Below are 17,931 nucleotides of genomic sequence, written 5' to 3'. Positions count from 1 at the left end.
AAGCTCAGATACCCCACCCAATGACTACCTCACTGGCAACTACCCGAACACACTGTTCCTAGCTCCGACTAACCCAACTGAAGTCTCCCTTATTATCAACACACTGAAAAACAAGACAGGAGATTTAAATACCTTACCACCCTTTATATACAGAAAAGCATCACAAGTTCTGTCACCAATCATTTCAACACTCTTTAACAAATCCATTGAATTCTCTACCTTCCCTACAGTTCTCAAAATAGCAAGGGTCACCCCGATCCATAAAGGAGGAGACCAAACAGACTTGAATAACTATAGGCCAATATCCAACTTACACCCTCTCTCTAAAATCTTCGAAAAATTAATTCATAAGCGAATCTATTCCTACCTCATCTCCCATAACATACTCAACCCCTGTCAATTTGGGTTCAGGCCTAATAAAAATACTAATGATGCTATTATACACATGCTTGAACATATATACACTGCAATAGAGAACGAAGAAGTCCCACTGGGGATCTTCATTGACTTACGTAAAGCTTTTGATACAGATGACCATGATTTGCTCCACATAAAATTATCACACTATGGAATAAGAGGGCATTCCCTCAACTACCTAAAGTCATACCTTAGCAACAGAAGCCAATATGTGTACACAAATGGAGCAAACTCTTCCGCACAGCCAATTACAGTTGGTGTCCCGCAGGGAAGTGTCCTAGGCCCTCTTCTCTTTTTCTCATATACATAAATGACCTACCAAATGCATCGCAACTACTCAAACCCACACTATTTGCAGATGACACTACATACGTCTTCTCTCACCCGAGCCCAGTCATGCTAGCCAGTACTGTAAATACCGAATTACAGAAAATATCTACCTGGATGAGGACTAACAAACTCACTCTAAACATTGACAAAACCTACTTCATTCAGTTTGATAACAGAGCTACAGATAAACGGATCACCTATCACAAAACTCACAGAGGGAAAATTCTTAGGAATCCGCCTTGATAATAGACTCAAATTTTGAACACATATACAACAAATTTCCAAAAAAATTTCCAAGACCGTAGGCATACTATCGAAGATACGGTACTATGTTCCACAGTCAGCTCTCCTGGCCCTATATCACTCCCTTATTTACCCCTGTCTCACCTATGGAATTTGTGCATGGGGCTCAACAACAATAAACCATCTCAGACCACTAATTACCCAACAAAAGGCTGCAGTCAGAATGATAACAAATTCCCACTACAGGCAGCACACTCTACCAATATTCAAAACTCTAAACCTACTCACCATACAAAACATCCATACTTATTACTGCACCTACTACATACATAGAACACTTAACTCTGACTTTGTAATACTCATTTGTGCTAAATTGTTATCTGTTTACAATAATGTTTTTACCACTGAATATATCATTGCTTAGTTAATCTTAAGTTAAATTTAACCCTTTCAGGGTCCGTCCCGTAGATCTACGGTTTTACGTTCAGGGTCCAAACCGTAGATCTACGTCATGAGCTCAGCTCGCTCTGATAAACTGTGAGTGGTAAATTTGGGCCTAGATATGAGAGAATACATCTATGTGGTATGTGTGCACCACATAAAACAAATCCTGCAGCACACTGTGTATAATGAGAGAAAAAAAACTGAGACCATGATTTTCGATTAAAACAGCGACTTTGCAGTGTTTTTTCGTATGTTTTTTATAGTTGTATTTGTGATTTCTTAGTCTCATTTGATAGAATGGAAGACATATTACAGAAATAGAGATAATTTTGATTGGTGTTAGCACTGGAAATGGCTTGAAATTGAGCTCAAAGTGGCGGAAATGTTAAATTTTTGCCGATGTTCAAGAGTAAACAAACGACCTCACACGTCTAATACACGCCAGCTGGTGGATCTAATATACATTCTCAAATGTGGTGATGATATTTATACAATTATTACAATATTGCATAACAGTAAATCTTCTATTTTTTGGTGTGAATAAAAATTCATTATGTGAATAAAAAATCAAAATGGAATTTATTTGTAAAGCCTCAAAACATAACTAATGAACAGAGGAAATGTTAGTTTAGTGCCAGGAATGCCTACATTGTTTATTCTGGACCCTATTTTGAAATTGGAATATTTTGAACTTTGTGTTAAATTGGCCAAATTACCAATTTCCGGTCACTCTGTTTTGTAGTTGAAACAGTTGACTTGGCGATTTCTTGTGCTCAATCGATAGAATAGAAGTAATACTAGTGAAATAGCTGAGAATTTGGTCGACTGGAATAATGTAATTGGCCTAAAATGGGAGTCAAAGTCGGCAAAATAGCCGATTCGTAAATATCGCTGACACATCAAAATTCACGAGAGCATAATTTCGTCAATTTTTCATCAAATTTCGTACTTTTTGTTTTATTACATTCACAAAAAGATTCTCTACCATTTCATAAGAAAAAATAAAAATTTTTTTTTTTAAATTCTTGGACACTGGGGCACCACTTCAGATTTTGGCCTTGGACCCTGAAAGGGTTAAGCCTGCCCATAATGCTCTGCATACAAGGGGCTTTGGTATGTTGCACTTTAATAACTGTATTCCTTTGTACTTCTCTGTATCATGTTCAAATTAATAAATAAATAAAAATAAATAAATAAAATAAATAAATATATTGGCCTTTGTTAGCTGCTCTGTTATTTTCAGCCTTTGCCTGTTTGGGGAGCACCTTTCTCTTTCTAGTTTACATCTCCACCTTTTTCTTAAAGGAATATGCCTTGAGCATACCTCAAGTGCCACGGAGTTAATTTGTTCTAGACATAGGGTAGGATCCGTGTTGCTTAGTCTATCTTCCCAGCTTATGTAATTTAAGACTTGGTTTACTTGGTCTCACTTTATGTTTTTGTTAATGAAGTTGAATTTGGCGAAGGCTTCCTTGTGACTGATCATATTTTGTCGGTCTGGGGCTCCTCGCATGCATGTCTGGACCTCTATTATGTTGTGATCTGAGTATTTTGTTTTAGATGTGATGACATTTCATATCAGATCATCATTGTTAGTGAAGATGATGTCCAGCATATTCTCCAATCTTGTAGGCTCTATTATTTGCTGGTTCAAGGTGAATTTGGTGCAAAGATTTAAAAGCTCGTGTGTGTGGGAGTTTTCATCTGAGCTGCCTCCTGGTGTTATCTCTGCTATAACATTATTTGCTATATTCCTCCATTTTATATGCCTTAGGTTGAAATCCTCTAAGAGCAAGATGTTGGGGCAGGAGCTGGAAGATTTTCCAGACAGTTGACAATTTTCAAAAGCTGTTCCTGGAATTGTTGGGACGTTGCATCCGGAGGCTTGTATACAACCACAATGACCAAATTTTGGTTCTCGATATCTACTGCTAAAACTTCAACTACATCATTTGAGGCATTTAGTAGTTCTGAGCATATAAGTGACTGTGATATACAGGCCAACCCCCCATCCTCCATTTTGCCTGTTCACTCTGTCACATCTGTATAGGTTGTAACCCAGGATCCATATTTCATTGTTCAAGTGAGCCTATATGTGGGTCTCTGTGAAAGCCGTGAACATTGTATTTGACTCCGTAAGCAGTCCACGGATGAAAGGTATTTTGGTATTTCTTGCAGGCTTTAGATCCTGTATACAGTGGACCCCCGGTTAACGAACTTTTTTCATTCCAGTAGTATGTTCAGGTGCCAGTACTGACCGAATTTGTTCCCATAAGGAATATTGTGAAGTAGATTAGTCCATTTCAGACCCCCAAACATACACGTACAAATGCACTTACATAAATACACTTACATAATTGGTCGCATTTGGAGGTGATTGTTAAGCGGGGGTCCACTGTATTTGCAAAGATAAATGTCGTCAGATTGGTGGTATTGGTGGTATGGGGGGTCTTTTTTCTTCCTGTTGTGTTGGAGTGGAGACCATCGACTGTGATTCCACTCCAGAAATTATTGAAGTTGGTGTACGATTTCTGTCATTTCCTGCCAGCTTTTTTTTTTCTTCCTGGCACTAAAAAAAAAGTCTCTCTGGAGTGGCTGTGGCTACCCAGGTTGTCCCATGGTCTAGATGTTCTGTCTTCTTGTACCCTTTAGGTGGTGTGCCTGGCAATATAAGTTATAGCACTGTCTTTCCTGAACTGAAGAGTGGCACATTTCAGGGTGGAAAAGCTTACAGGAGGGGAGGTTGCATTTTTCTGTTTTCATATGGACACGGCATTTTCTGGGGTGGTCAAAGGTGCATGTCCCATCTGTTTTTCCAGATATTCCATGCCTGCAGATTCCAAACACATAGTATTTGCATAGACTTGGTTTCTGTTTGCCTTTTTTTTTTTTTTTTTTGTGACTGTATTCCCTACTGGTGCATGTTGTCCTGTCTCATTTCTAACTTTAGGACTCACGAAATCGTAATGACACGATTGCAAACAAATCATACCACGGGCGGAATTTGAACCCACGGTCAGAGAGTCTCAAAACTCCAACGGTCTGGAGTTTTGAGACTCTCTGACCGCGGGTTCAAATCCCGCCCGTGGTATGGTTTCTAACTTCAGCACTAATGCTAACAATGGAGCCTTCATCAGTTATATCTGGTAATTTATCTTCACTATTTCTCAGGGCATCCCCTTGTTTATTATCTCCTGTGGTTTTGTTAGTCTGTAACTTTGTTTTTTGCATGACCTCATCCTTGTCTACACCTGATTCCCCCCTAGATCTCTTGTCCTCTTCCAGGTAACCCTGGTTTATTTCTCTATTCTTACAGTTACTGTCTACCAGGACATATTTGTACCAGGGGTGATAGCATCCTCTAGCCCAGATTTTTTGTTTTCCCAACTGTTATAGAATGCTGTCATGTTTTTTATGAAGGCTGTTTTGATGTTATCTTTATTGTCGTTGTGATTTTATTCCACAGTTCGGTGTCATTTGGGCATACCCAAATCACTTCCCTGGTTTAATATATCTTGTAGATGATTCCTGAATACCTGCACAAGGGGCGTGACTCCACTCACCACAGAAATTACATGTAATCCATGCAGAAGCCTGTTTGTTTGTTTGGTTGCACTACACAGGATTTCGTGATGTGATTCTATTGTTGTTTTAATGTATATTCTACTACAGTACTACTACTACTACTACTACTGTACTTGTAGAAATAAAGATATTATTATTATTATTATTATTATTATTATTATTATAAGCTTGTTTTGTATTGCAGGAAACTACACTCCTAATAAGTGGCGGCAGTTGAGCAAAATTGGTAGCTTATATAACTATGCTCTGGTTGAAGTAGCCGCCTCGGGACTCCTAGGTCCTCATACCTTCATTATAAAAGGTCAGATTAAACTCAACTATATGTATTCACTTATGCATGTTTGTAGGGAATGAGCTCTACATTAACTATTAAGTGACTAGTGTGATGGCTTCTCGGCTCCTCTAACCAACAGGGTTAGAATGATTGAGACCATAACATAGCAATACAACCTAGGTGTGCTGAATGATAGGCAGCCTACAACTTGATAAATTAGACACATGTGCAACACTTGAGGAAACTTTTTGCCACACAGTGGCTTCATCAGTCCATACAAAGAAGAACATTGAAGAACAGGAGGAGTTTGAGGTAATCAGTCCCTCAGCCTGTATATGCTGTATTCTTGAAAAGAATACAGCATATGTGCATAGAAGTAGCTTATATATTGTAGGTAGGAGAGGTGCAGCAGTTGTAGGTGGTGTCACCTATGACTGCCACACCTACAGGAAACTCTTCACCTACAGGGGATTCTTCACTTGCCTAACCCTTGGGCATGACCTACTTCCACATTGGACAAATGTGATACCACCTACGACAGAGTTTACATCTAGTTTGATTTTATTATAGGAGTCCTGGAACTAAATGATTCTGTTTTTAAGTGTGAGTTTATAGGGAAATGCTTGCAATTACTGTGTCTATTTTAATCTTGCATGCATGTTCACATAGTCAACAACATTCGTCAACTATCTACGTGTGTTGTTGCTACAGTGAATCTGTCTTACTGTATTTCAGAATATCCATTCGAGATTCAACTGTTTAATCAGTTTAAGAAAGATCTCCAGCGTGAATTTACCTTCGCTCCAGAATACACAGCCAGAGTGAGTAACTATCATGTTAATATTGTACCAGTACAAGCTTCCTTTTCTTTTTCCCTCTGTATCACCTCTCAAAATAGAGGAATGTGAAGACAAACTTCTCCTCAATATGTCTCTATGTAAATTTAGCGATAATGTGTCCTCGCCACAGGTAGGTAACAGCTTCTCCTTCCCAAAAAGTCTCTCTTCGATTCCCGTTGGGGAGGAGAATCTATACCCTACAATTGCCACCTCTACTTCCCCACGATGCTGTCGTATTATGTGAAAATTAAGCCAGCAAATGGAGTAATTAACGACTCCACTGCTCCGTTTTTTTCCTCAGTGAGTCTCGCGTGGGACAGTCACGCTCGGTTGTGCTTCATCAAAAATTGAGTGTCTTGATAGTAGCAGAGGGAACAGAATGTGGGAAATAAGCGTGTGCAACCATAAAGTGCATATACTCCTTTGAACAAACGAAAAAGGAATATCAGCGAACACTAAATAGAAAAATATGGGTTACAGTGTCACATGGAGAGTGCCGGTGGAGGAAAGGTTACTGTGGGAATAGACCTGACCAGCACTAGTGAATTATTGCCGGATGTTGACACAAATGGAAATAAACAGATATTGAACTATCTATAAGTAATATAGTGAGTGACAAAGACATATATGTGCAGTGACATAGTGAACTAAATTGTAGATAAGAGTAATCTTAATTATCCCCCAGTGTAGCATACAATATGTGGTGTAGATATGGGAATATCTTACAAGCGACTGGCACTAGCAAACTATTGCCAGAGGTCCAGTGAAGTGTTAAAAACGGATGAGTAATTACTATAGTCATAAGAGATAAAACGAGTGATGGTAGCATTGAGGTGCAGGGAATCACAACATACATAAATTGAGCATACAATCAATGGAAAGGCATATGACTACCGTGTGACGTGTTTTTTCTGTTACCTCTACTAAACAGGAAATAAACTTTTCCATTGAAGTGTAGGGGAAAGTTGCCATAGGCCTAGCTGCTGTGTGAATAATAAAACAGTGATCCCAGTATAACGCAGTGAAAAGTGTATTTTGAAAGAATACAGTGTATATCCTTGAGATAAACAGTGTACAGCACTACATAAAAGGAAATTAAATAATAATAATAATAATAATAATAATAAAAACAATAGTAAAGTGTGGCAGTGTGGGTAAGTCTTGCCCTGGTGTTGACATATGACAAGTGATACACATTCTACAAGGTTTGAGCTACAAGGTTTGAGTTACAAGGTTTGAGTTACCACATATAACGAATAGACTAGGATACCGAGACATAATAGAAAGACCTAATGAACCTAAATTGTCAGCGGTACAACACAAGGATAGTGATTAACATAATGGAAATGGCTTAAACTGAATGTGATATCCCACAACAGAAGTGCATAACATACGTCTGGCATCACTGCAGGCAGCCACTCAGGCCACCCTACCCACCCCTACCCACCCCTACCCACCCCTACCCACATACCCACCCCTACCCACCCCTACCCACATACCCACCCCTACCCACATACCCACCCTACACCCACCACCCACATGTTGCAAACTTGGTTCGTATAAATACATCTTGCATATTACTGGCACCAGCAAGAGAAAGGTAAAGTGGAAATCAGTTTTCTTCCGTGGCATACAGAGTGTAGTAGGATACAGACAGGATGTCAGCACAGCATATCTGTGGGACATGTGAAAAAATCCTTGGAAAGAAATCCAGAATCACATGCAACCTATGCTTTTCCAAACACCATATCTCTTGTACTAGACTAAATACAGCCTCAAAAAATGACCTTGAACTAGCAAGGTGTTTCTGGTTATACAATAAAGATGTAGAACTTTGGGCAGGTATCAGAAAGGTACTAAGGAGAGTAATAAATGATAAAAATAATCAAGAAAACAAAGATGACCTCTTGGATAGTCTACCAAAAATATATAAAACATGGGAGAAAGAGACAGTGAATCAAAAAATGCAGAATGCCCATACCACAACAGATAACTCGAAACTATCTAGTCACCCACATAGTGCTAAACCAGACCCATCCCCCAGCCATAGCACTAATACCCACAGTGCTGGTGCTGGCCCAGGCTCAGCCCCCAGCCCCAGTGCTGACTCAGTCCCAGCCCCCAGCCTTATTGCCAGCCCAGACTCTACTAGGGACCCTACCACAACCACCACTAAAAACGTAAATATACAACCATCATTGCACAAGACCGTGGCCCACAGTACAGACGTAGGAGAGGAGTCACTTTCTCCTTCCTCTACTGAGGAAAGTAGATGGAATCCAGGATGGGGTGGCCTTGGCTTGGATACTGAGGATTATAGTGCAGTCTCAGAACCTGCAGAAATTGGCAACACACCTCCCAACAATTCTCAACCAAAGGTGAATTTGTGCAAATATTATGCTTGGGGCATTTGTAAGCATGGAATATCAGGAAAAAAAATGGGACATGCAACTTTGAGCACCCCAAAAAATGTAGCGACCTCCTGTCTAAAGGAGTGTGTCGTTCTTCTTCCTGTACTTTCTTTCACCCAAAAATGTGTCACTCCTCGGTCCTCCAGAAGCAGTGTTACAACATCAACTGCCCTGCATACCATCTAAAAGGGACCAGAAGACAAACAATAGTAGCTACGACAACCCAACTCCGGGTGATTTTTTAGTGGCAGGAAACGGAAAAAGAAAATGGAAGGAAATAAAAAATAGTCTACCACCTTGGAGCCTTGTTGGACTGGAGGTGCAGCCAGTGGCCACCCATGGCCCTCCAGAACTACAACTACTGATGCCAATAACAAAATCCCCCCAACAAACACAGAATACAACCTCGTTCATATTTGCTAATATACAGGGCCTTAAGCCGTCCACCAACAACAAAATACCTTTTATCAGTGGACTTCTAGAGGAATGTAATGCAATGTTTGCATCCTTCACAGAGACTCACACAAAAGATCACTTTGACAGTGAAATATGGATAAGTGATTACAACCTTTTTAGATGCGACAGAAAGAACAGGCAACAAGGGGGGTTGGCCTGTATGTCAAAGAGTCCCTCATCTGCATGGAGTTGCTGAACACCACAAATGAGGTAGTTGAAGTTCTATCAATAAAGATCGCGAGCCAAAACCTAGTCATTGTGGTTGTATATAAGCCACCAGATGCAACCTCCCAACAGTTCAAGGAACAGCTACTGAAAATTGATTACTGTCTGGAAAACCTTCCAGCCCCATCCCCAAACATCTTACTGCTTGGTGATTTCAACCTAAGGCATACAAAATGGAAGAATGTAGCAAACATTGTTATAGCTGAAACAATTCCCGGAGGTAGCACAAATGAAAGGTGACACACACATGAGCTACTAAGTCTCTGTGAAAAACACTCCTTAAGCCAGCAGATAGTGGAGCCAACAAGACTAGAAAACACACTTGACCTTATCTTCACAAATAATGAGGACCTGATAAGAGACATAAGAATATAAAAAACAACTAATTCCGATCACAACCTAATCGAAGTCCAGACATACATGCATAGGGGTCCTGATCAGCAGAATGCATGTACCTGTGAAGGTGTCTTCACAAAATACAACTTCAACAACAAGAACATGTTGGGAAGATATCTTAAATGACATGGATCCAAACCAGTGCCTTGAAAGGATCAACTTCCTGGCAGCTGAAGCATGTTCTAGGCATATTCCCCTAAGAAAGAAGAAGAGCAGGAGGAAACTGGAGAGAGAAAGATGCTCCCTCTACAGAAGATGACGAAGAGTCACTGAGCTCCTCAGGAGTGCTAGAATATCTGGTACACAAAAGGAGGTGCTGACCAGGGAAGTGGAAACTATCGAACTTAAGTTAAATGACTCTTACAGGAACCAGGAGAGACAGGAGGAGCTTAAAGCTATTAGTGAAATTGAAAGAAATTCGAAATATTTCTTTTCATATGCCAGAAACAAGGCAAATATCACATCTAGTATCGGGCCCTTACTCAGACAAGATGGGACTTACACAGATGACAACATGGAAATGAGTGAAATACTGAAATCTCAGTATGACTCTGTGTTTAGTGAGCCACTAATCAGTCTGAGGATTGACGACCCAAATGATTTCTTCATGAATGAGCCTCATAACTCCATAAACATATGCCAGATTTCCGACATTACCCTAACTCTGATAGACTTTGAAAAAACCATTGACAACATGCCCATGCACTCAGCCCCGGGCCCAGACTCGTGGAACTCTGTATTCATTAAGAACTGCAAGAAACCCCTCTTGCGTGCCCTAAGTACACTATGGAGGAGGAGCTTGGACATGGGTGAAATTCCACAGTCACTTAAAACAACGGATAAAGCCCCATTCCATAAAGGTAGCAGCAAAGCATTAGCTAAGAAATATAGACCAATAGTTCTGACGTCCCACATCATAAAAATCTTTGAAAGAGTGCTAAGAAGCAGGATTGCAAAACACCTGGATTCCCAAAATCTGCACAATCCAGGGCAACACGGGTTCAGGGCAGGTCGCTCCTGCCTCTCACAACTACTGGATCACTATGATATGGCCTTGGATGCACTGGAAGAAAATCAGAATGCAGATGTAATATACACAGACTTTGCAAAAGCATTTGACAAATGCGATCATGGTGTAATAGTGCACAAAATACGTGCTAAAGGAATAACTGGGAAAGTGGGGAGATGGATCTTCAACTTCTTAACAAATTGAACACAAAGAGTAGTGGTCAACAGAGTTAAATCGGAGGCTGCCATATTGAAGAGCTCTGTTCCACAAGGCACAGTACTCGCCCCCATCTTATTCCTCATCCTCATATCAGACATAGACAGAGATATACACCACAGCACCATATCATCCTTTGCGGATGATACTAGGATCTGCACGAGGCTGTCATCTGCTGAGGACATGTTTAACCTCCAAGAAGATATAAACAAAGTTTTCCAGTGGGCAACGGAAAACAATATGATGTTCAATGAGGACAAATTCCAACTACTCCATTATGGAAAACTGGAGGACATAATAACTAGAACAGAGTATACTACAAACTCTGGCCATACAATAGAGCAGAAAAATAATGTAAGGGACCTGGGAGTAGGAATGTCTGAGGATCTCACTTTCAAGGATCACAACAGTGCCAAGATCACAAGTGCAAAGAAAATGATAGGATGGATAATGAGAACATTCAAAACGAGAGATGCCAAGCCAATGATGATCCTTTTCAAATCACTTGTTCTCTCTAGGCTGGAATACTGCTGTACATTAACATCTCCATTCAAAGCAGGTGAAAATGCAGATCTAGAGAGTGTACAGAGATTCTTTACTGCATGTATAAGTTCTGTCAAGCACCTTAACTACTGGGAACGCTTGGAAGCACTTGACTTGTACTCGTTGGAATGCAGGAGAGAGATATATATCATAATTTACACTTGGAAAATCCTAGAAGGAATGGTCCTGAATCTGCACACGCAAATCACTCCCTACGAAAGTAAAAGACTGGACAGGCGATTCAAAATAACCCCAAATAAAAGCAGGGGCACCATTGGTACACTAAGAGAAAACACCATAAGTGTCCGGGGCCCAAAACTGTTCAACAGCCTCCCATCAAGCATTAGGGGAATTACCAATAAACCCCTGGCTGCCTTCAAGAGAGAGCTGGACAGATACCTTAAGTCAGTGCCAGATCAGCCGGGCTGTGGCTCATACGTTGGACTGTGTGCGGCCAGCAGTAACAGCCTGGTTGATCAGGCTCTGATCCACTGGGAGGCCTGGTCATGGACCGGGCCGCGGGGGCGTTGATCCCCGGAATAACCTCCAGGTAAACTCCTAGCTATTGCCATAACGACCTGCTTACAGATCAGATTTACGACAATACACTCGTTGAAGCATCTAAACTTGAAGGTGATATCTTCAGTCTTTGTGAAATGGCTTGACAAGATTGTCATGTCTCTGTCAAATGAAGCACTGAAGAAATCTATCGAGGAACATAACACCTGGGCTCGGTAGATAGCATTACTAAGATTCCTAACGCCTTCTCCATGAAGACATCTCAGACATCTCCATGGCTGAAGATTGAGAAGCTTATGCAACATATGGGAATCTTTACTGAGGAAACATTTCGCCACACAGTGGCTTCATCAGTCCAATACAAATCAGAAGGGTGCAAGGAGAGGAGTTAGAGATAATCAGTCCCTCAGCCTTGAGTTGATGTGTTCAGTCCATCAATCTTGTAGAAAGTACAGCATAGGTATGTATGTATAATGTTCGTCAAGACTGGAGTCCTGGCACGGGTCTTAATCTTGCGATGACCCGTCTCTGGCTCCTGAAGGAGAAAGGGTTCTGCATTGTTGCAATGTATGCTTCTCAAGCACTGTTCTGGTCGTTCATCTGATGCGTCTCATAAGCGACAACACCGTATGTACTCCTGGCTGTGGACACTAGCGAGGAGGAGGATATGTCGTTATCATGGGCAACAGCTTGTCTATTTCGTTGACTCCATGGTACACTAGTGTAGCCGCAGTCCTCTCTGAGTCTTCTTTGGGAGGGGACACCACCACTAGTTGCCTGCAGAGTGTCTCAGTAGCTTGGCACTCCAGGAGATAATGTGTTAGGGGATGCTGGACAATGTGCTGGCAGTACTCACATCTCCTCTGCCTTGTCTATTATCATCTTGGCTGTGGGAAAGCCCAAACAAAGCCTATGGATGGTGGTACACTGTGCTCTGGACCAGCTTCTGTCAAATGGAGGGGGTTCTCCCTGAGTCGCTGCTCGGTAGCACTGTTGAGATGGGGTATCACCTAAGACCTCTCCCATAAGTTTCATTGCTCTGGCAGCCACCAGTTTTGTCTGGCGTAGGCTGATGGGGACAGTAATCCCAACATCTGGATAATCTCTGGTTGCCTTGGCTGCATCATCTGCCGCCTCATTTCCCCGGATGCCAACATGGCTGGAGATCCAGTTCAATGTCGATCTGTTACCCTGAACTTCTAAGGCTGTCATTATGCTCAGGATCGATGTGATGAAGTGAATATTGTCCTGTGCTTGGGGGTGGGAGAGGGTTGATTGCAGAGGTGGAGTCAACATGTATGACAGGTCGGAGTCGATGTCATAGGGTGTGTGACAATGCCTGCTGAATTGCGACCAACTCAGCTTGAAGGATTGTGCAGTGGTCAGGGAGTCGCCAGCCTTGTGTGTTACCATTATGGTACAGTCCAGCTGCTGCTCTCTTCCTGTCAGGGTCGACAGAGCCATTTGTGAAATACACTGCACATGTGCATCCCTCTGCCAGTGCCATTCTTGTCTCAGCATAGTTGCTGAGGGTGTCTTGACTGCAGAGACGCTTGGAGGTATGTAGTTGCATGTCGCAAACATCAACCGGATCTGGGCGCCAGGGAGGTGATGGATGATACCCAGCAACAGGAAGGTCACAACTCTTCTCAAGGAGTAGTTGTATAGGCAGCAGCTTCCGCCCAGCAGCACAAAATGAATCCAGGAGTAGTCCGTGAAGAGAGTTGGAACTCGTGCCATGGTTGCCAATATCCGTTCTCACATTCTTACAATCAGAAGATTGATCAGTTCACACACTCAATTCACTGAGTACACTACCTTATCACTAGATAGGCACATGGCTTCTGCCAAAAAGAAGAGGCCATGATGCTCCATGAATATGATGGAGGACTCACATTTGGAAATGTGGGGTGCAATTCTAGCGAAGAAGTTGCAAGACCACTCCATGTCATCAGAGGAAGAGGAAGAGCCACTGAACACTGAGTCACATTGGGACTATAGTATCTCACTCATTTCTTTGCTGTCATCTGTGTATGTCCCATCTCACCTAAGCGGGGGCCCAATACTGGATGTTGTTTTTCCCTTAGATTTGGCATAAGAGGAGAAGTATTTTTTTTTTCAGTTTCCTTTATGGCTTTTAGCTCTTCCTGTGATTCTTGTCTCCTGTAAGATTCCTTCAGCTTAAGTTCAATAATGCCATTTCACTGACCAGTGTCTCCCTTCGTAATTCAGATACATTGGCCCCTCTCAGCAGCTTTGTGATTCTTCGCCTTCGTTTGTATAGGGAGCATCTGTCTCTTTCTAGTTTACATCTTCTCTTTCTTTTTCTTAATGAAATATGCCTCAAGAAGATCTCAAGAAACACAGAGTTAATTTTTTCTAGGCAAAGGTTCGGATCTGTGTTGTTTAGGATATCTCCCCAGCTTGTTTCATTTAGGACATGGTTGACTTGTTCCCATTGCATGTTTTTGTTACTGAAGTTGAATTTTGTGAAGACACCCTCATGACTGATTACATTTTGCTTGTCAGGAGCCCTGTGCATACATGTCTGTACCTCTGCTATGTTGTGATCTGAGTGTATTGTCTTCGATGCAGTTATATTATGTATCAAATCGCCGTTGTTACTGAAGATGAGGTCCAATGTATTCTCTAGTCTTGTAGGCTCTAATATTTGCTGGTTTAAAGTGAATTTAGTGCAGAGATTTAATAGCACGTGTGTGTGTGAATTTTCATCTAAGCTGCCTCCTGGGGTGATCTCTGCTAAAATATTATTTGCTGTACTCCTCCATTTTAGGTGTCTCAAGTTGAAACCTCCCAGTAGCAAGATGTTTGGGGCAGGAGTTGGGAGATTTTCCAGTAGCCAATTTTCAAAACCTGTTTCTAAAATTGCTGGTAAGTTGCATCCAGAGGCTCGCATACAGCCACAATGACAGGGTTTTAGTTTTCAATCTTTAATGCCAAAACTTCAACTACATCATTTGAGGTGTTTTGTAGTTCTGAGCAAATGAGCGACTCTGTGCCGTACAAGCCAACGCCCCATCATTGCCTGTTTAATCTGTCGCATCTGAATAGGGTAAAACCTGGGATCTCTATTTCGTTGTCAAAATGATCCTTTATGTGGGTCTCTGTGAAAGCTGCAAACATTGCATTTGGCTCCATAAGCAGTCCATTGATGTAAGGAATTTTATTGTTTTTTGATGGCTTTAGACCCTGTATGTTTGCAAAGATGAATGTCGTTATATTGATGGAATTTAGGGGAGGTTTATTTGCTGGTTCTAATATATGTTGTTCTGGAATGGAGGCCAATGACTGTGCCTCTGCTCCAGAAGTGTTTTCAGTCTGTGTAAGATTTCTGTCATTTCTCGCCAGTCTATTTTCCTTCCTGGCACTGAAAAAAAAACTCCTTCTCTGGAGAGGTTATGGCTCCCCTCTTTTGTTTCCCATAATTTGGCTGATCTGTGTCTTCTTGTCCCCTTTAGATGATGTGTCTGGCAGTATACGTTGTAGCATTTCTTTCATTTCGGGGGTGAAGTAAGTTACAGGAAGGGGAGTTGCACCCTCCTGTTGTCATGTAGGCATGGCATTTTTTGGGATGATCAAAGGTGCATATCCCACCTGTTATACCAGATATACCATGCCTGCAGATACCCAAGGCATAGAATTTGCATAGATTGGAATTTTCTTTGCTAGGATTTTTTTTTTTTTTTGTGGCTGTGTTCGCTGTTGGTGCATTTTTTTTTTCTGTTTCCCCTCTACCTACCACGACTTGAACAACATGCTCATTTGCGAAGCCAGGTAAAGATACTGAAAAATTCGGGACTAAGGAATTAATGTACAATTGCTATGGATCCCATCACACGTTGGATTACTCCTTCATGATAAAATTGATATGTTAGCCAAGAAGAGTACCCAGAAGGAGAACGTAGAACATAACTTTGGTATATCTGTGTCTAGCATTAGGAATGATATTAGGAGAGAAGTAAATAATGAAAATGATTGTTATAGGAATGCAGTTAGAAGCCTGAGTAGATCTGTAACCCACTATGATAACATGAACGTAGATAAGTATGTTTATGGAGCAACTTGCAATGTGAACAGACTGACTGATGTTGTAGTGGCCAGGCTTAGGCTTGATTACAAGTACTTCTGGCAGTTTGGGAGACACACAGATGATGATCAAACTAAATGCGAATTATGTGATCAGGCATATGGTCACTGTCTTGAGCACTATGTGCTTAATTGTCCACTTATTGAGGAATACAAAGATGCAGTATAATAACCTATGTGACATGTCAAGATACCTTATTAATGAAAATAAGATATCAGATATACTAAGCAAATTTCCTAAATTTGTTTGTAACAGATAAGTGAACTGTAGATGTGTAGATATAAATCCATATGTTCACCTGTTAACCCTTTTTGGGGCCTAGTTCCTAGGCCTTTTGTGTATCCATATGCTCTTGCGCTACCGTCCACAGGATGGATATAGGGTGCACAATAAACTACCCACTTTGGTGGCAAAATCTCCAAAAAAATCTCTACCGCCTCTGTATGGACATCAGTGCTTCCACCAGATTTTACCGGTAATGTGCCAACACTATTCCCTGATTCATCATTCCCTTTTGTTCCATCTCCAGCAGTATCGTTATTTTGTACCACTAAATTGAATAGCATTGCCTTTACATGTTTCATCACCAGGGCCACAGTGACACTTTTATATCTGTGTGGATTGTGAAAGAAAGCTTTTTTTTCCAGGCACAGTTATTCCTGTTGAACATCACAGAAGAGAGAAGAAAGGAGGAACTGGATCCAATCTTTATTGGATTTCACATTAGACAGACAGATTATGCTCAACATGTCAAGGTCAGTAGTTGACTGGTTAAATGTGTACACGTGGGAAACCATTAACAACTTCACAACAGCAATGACAAACATCGACTGACAAACTGAGCTAGAAATCTATACAGATACTGATGAATGTATTAATAATTTTCTAAAAAATATCCAATACCTCTATAACAAGCACTACCCTAAAAAAACTAAACAGATGACAGCTAAGAGACTGAACAGTCCCTGGCTAACACCCAGCATCCTCAAATCCATAAATATAAAGCACCTATATGAAAACAGTACAGAATGGGTCAAATAACCAGAAACCAAACAAAACGTTACTTGTCAGTCCTATCCAGCCTGATAAGAAGGGCAAAAAAAATTGTATTATCAGAACAGATTATCCAACTTAAAAGGTGATATGAAAAAGACCTGGAAAACCCTATCGGAAATTCTAGGAACAAAAAAGATATCAGGAAACAGAACAATTAAACTAACAAAACCAGATGAATCCCAACTCCCACCGACTGAACAGCAAACAGACTCAATGTTTTCTTCTCCACCAAAGGAAAAAACCTTGCGGGTAAAATCCCAAGCTCAAATACCCAACCCAATGACTACCTCACTGGCACCTATCCAAACACACTGTTCCTAACTCCGACCAACCCAACAGAAGTCTCACTTATTATCAACACACTAAAGAACAAGACAGGAGATTTAAATGCCTTACCACCCTTTATATACAAAAAAAGTTTCACAAGTACTGTCACCAATCATTTCAACACTCTTTAACAAACCCATCGAATCCTCTACCTTCCCTAAAGTTCTCAAAATAGCGAGGGTCACCCCGATACATAAAGGTGGAGATCAAGCAGACTTGAATAACCATAGGCCAATATCCAACTTGCACCCTCTCTCTAAAATTTTTGAAAAAATAATTCATAAGTGAATCTATTCCTACCTCATCTCCCACAACATACTCAACCCCTGTCAGTTTGGGATCAGGCCTAATAAAAATACTAATGATGCTATTATACACATACTAGAACAAATATACACTGTACTGGAGAAAAAAGAAGTCCCAATGGGGATCTTCATTCATTTACGTAGAGCTTTTGATACAGTTGACCATGATTTGTTGCACATAAAATTATCACACAATGGTATAAGTGGGCACTCCTTCAACTACCTAAA

At 41.0% G+C, this 17,931-nt stretch overlaps 1 protein-coding gene across 1 annotated transcript in view; it reads left to right on the top strand.

Annotated features, from left to right (window-relative positions):
* LOC128685558 (galactoside alpha-(1,2)-fucosyltransferase 1) overlaps positions 1 to 17,822 on the top strand; it is a 146,485-nt gene extending 128,663 nt beyond the window's left edge. Inside the window, exons 5-7 of the mRNA XM_070088130.1 lie at positions 5,204 to 5,320; positions 6,029 to 6,114; positions 16,663 to 17,822. Coding sequence (XP_069944231.1) covers positions 5,204 to 5,320; positions 6,029 to 6,114; positions 16,663 to 16,782 — 323 coding nt within the window. The 3' untranslated portion in view covers positions 16,783 to 17,822. The remainder of the gene's footprint in view (positions 1 to 5,203; positions 5,321 to 6,028; positions 6,115 to 16,662) is intronic.
* The last annotated feature ends 109 nt before the right edge of the window (positions 17,823 to 17,931 follow it).

Source organism: Cherax quadricarinatus, chromosome 23 (genome assembly GCF_038502225.1).
Source record: "Cherax quadricarinatus isolate ZL_2023a chromosome 23, ASM3850222v1, whole genome shotgun sequence".
Classification (NCBI taxonomy): Eukaryota; Metazoa; Arthropoda; class Malacostraca; order Decapoda; family Parastacidae; genus Cherax; species Cherax quadricarinatus.
The sequence above is the reverse complement of the archived record's forward strand: the minus strand, read 5'-3'. Positions and strand labels throughout refer to the sequence as shown.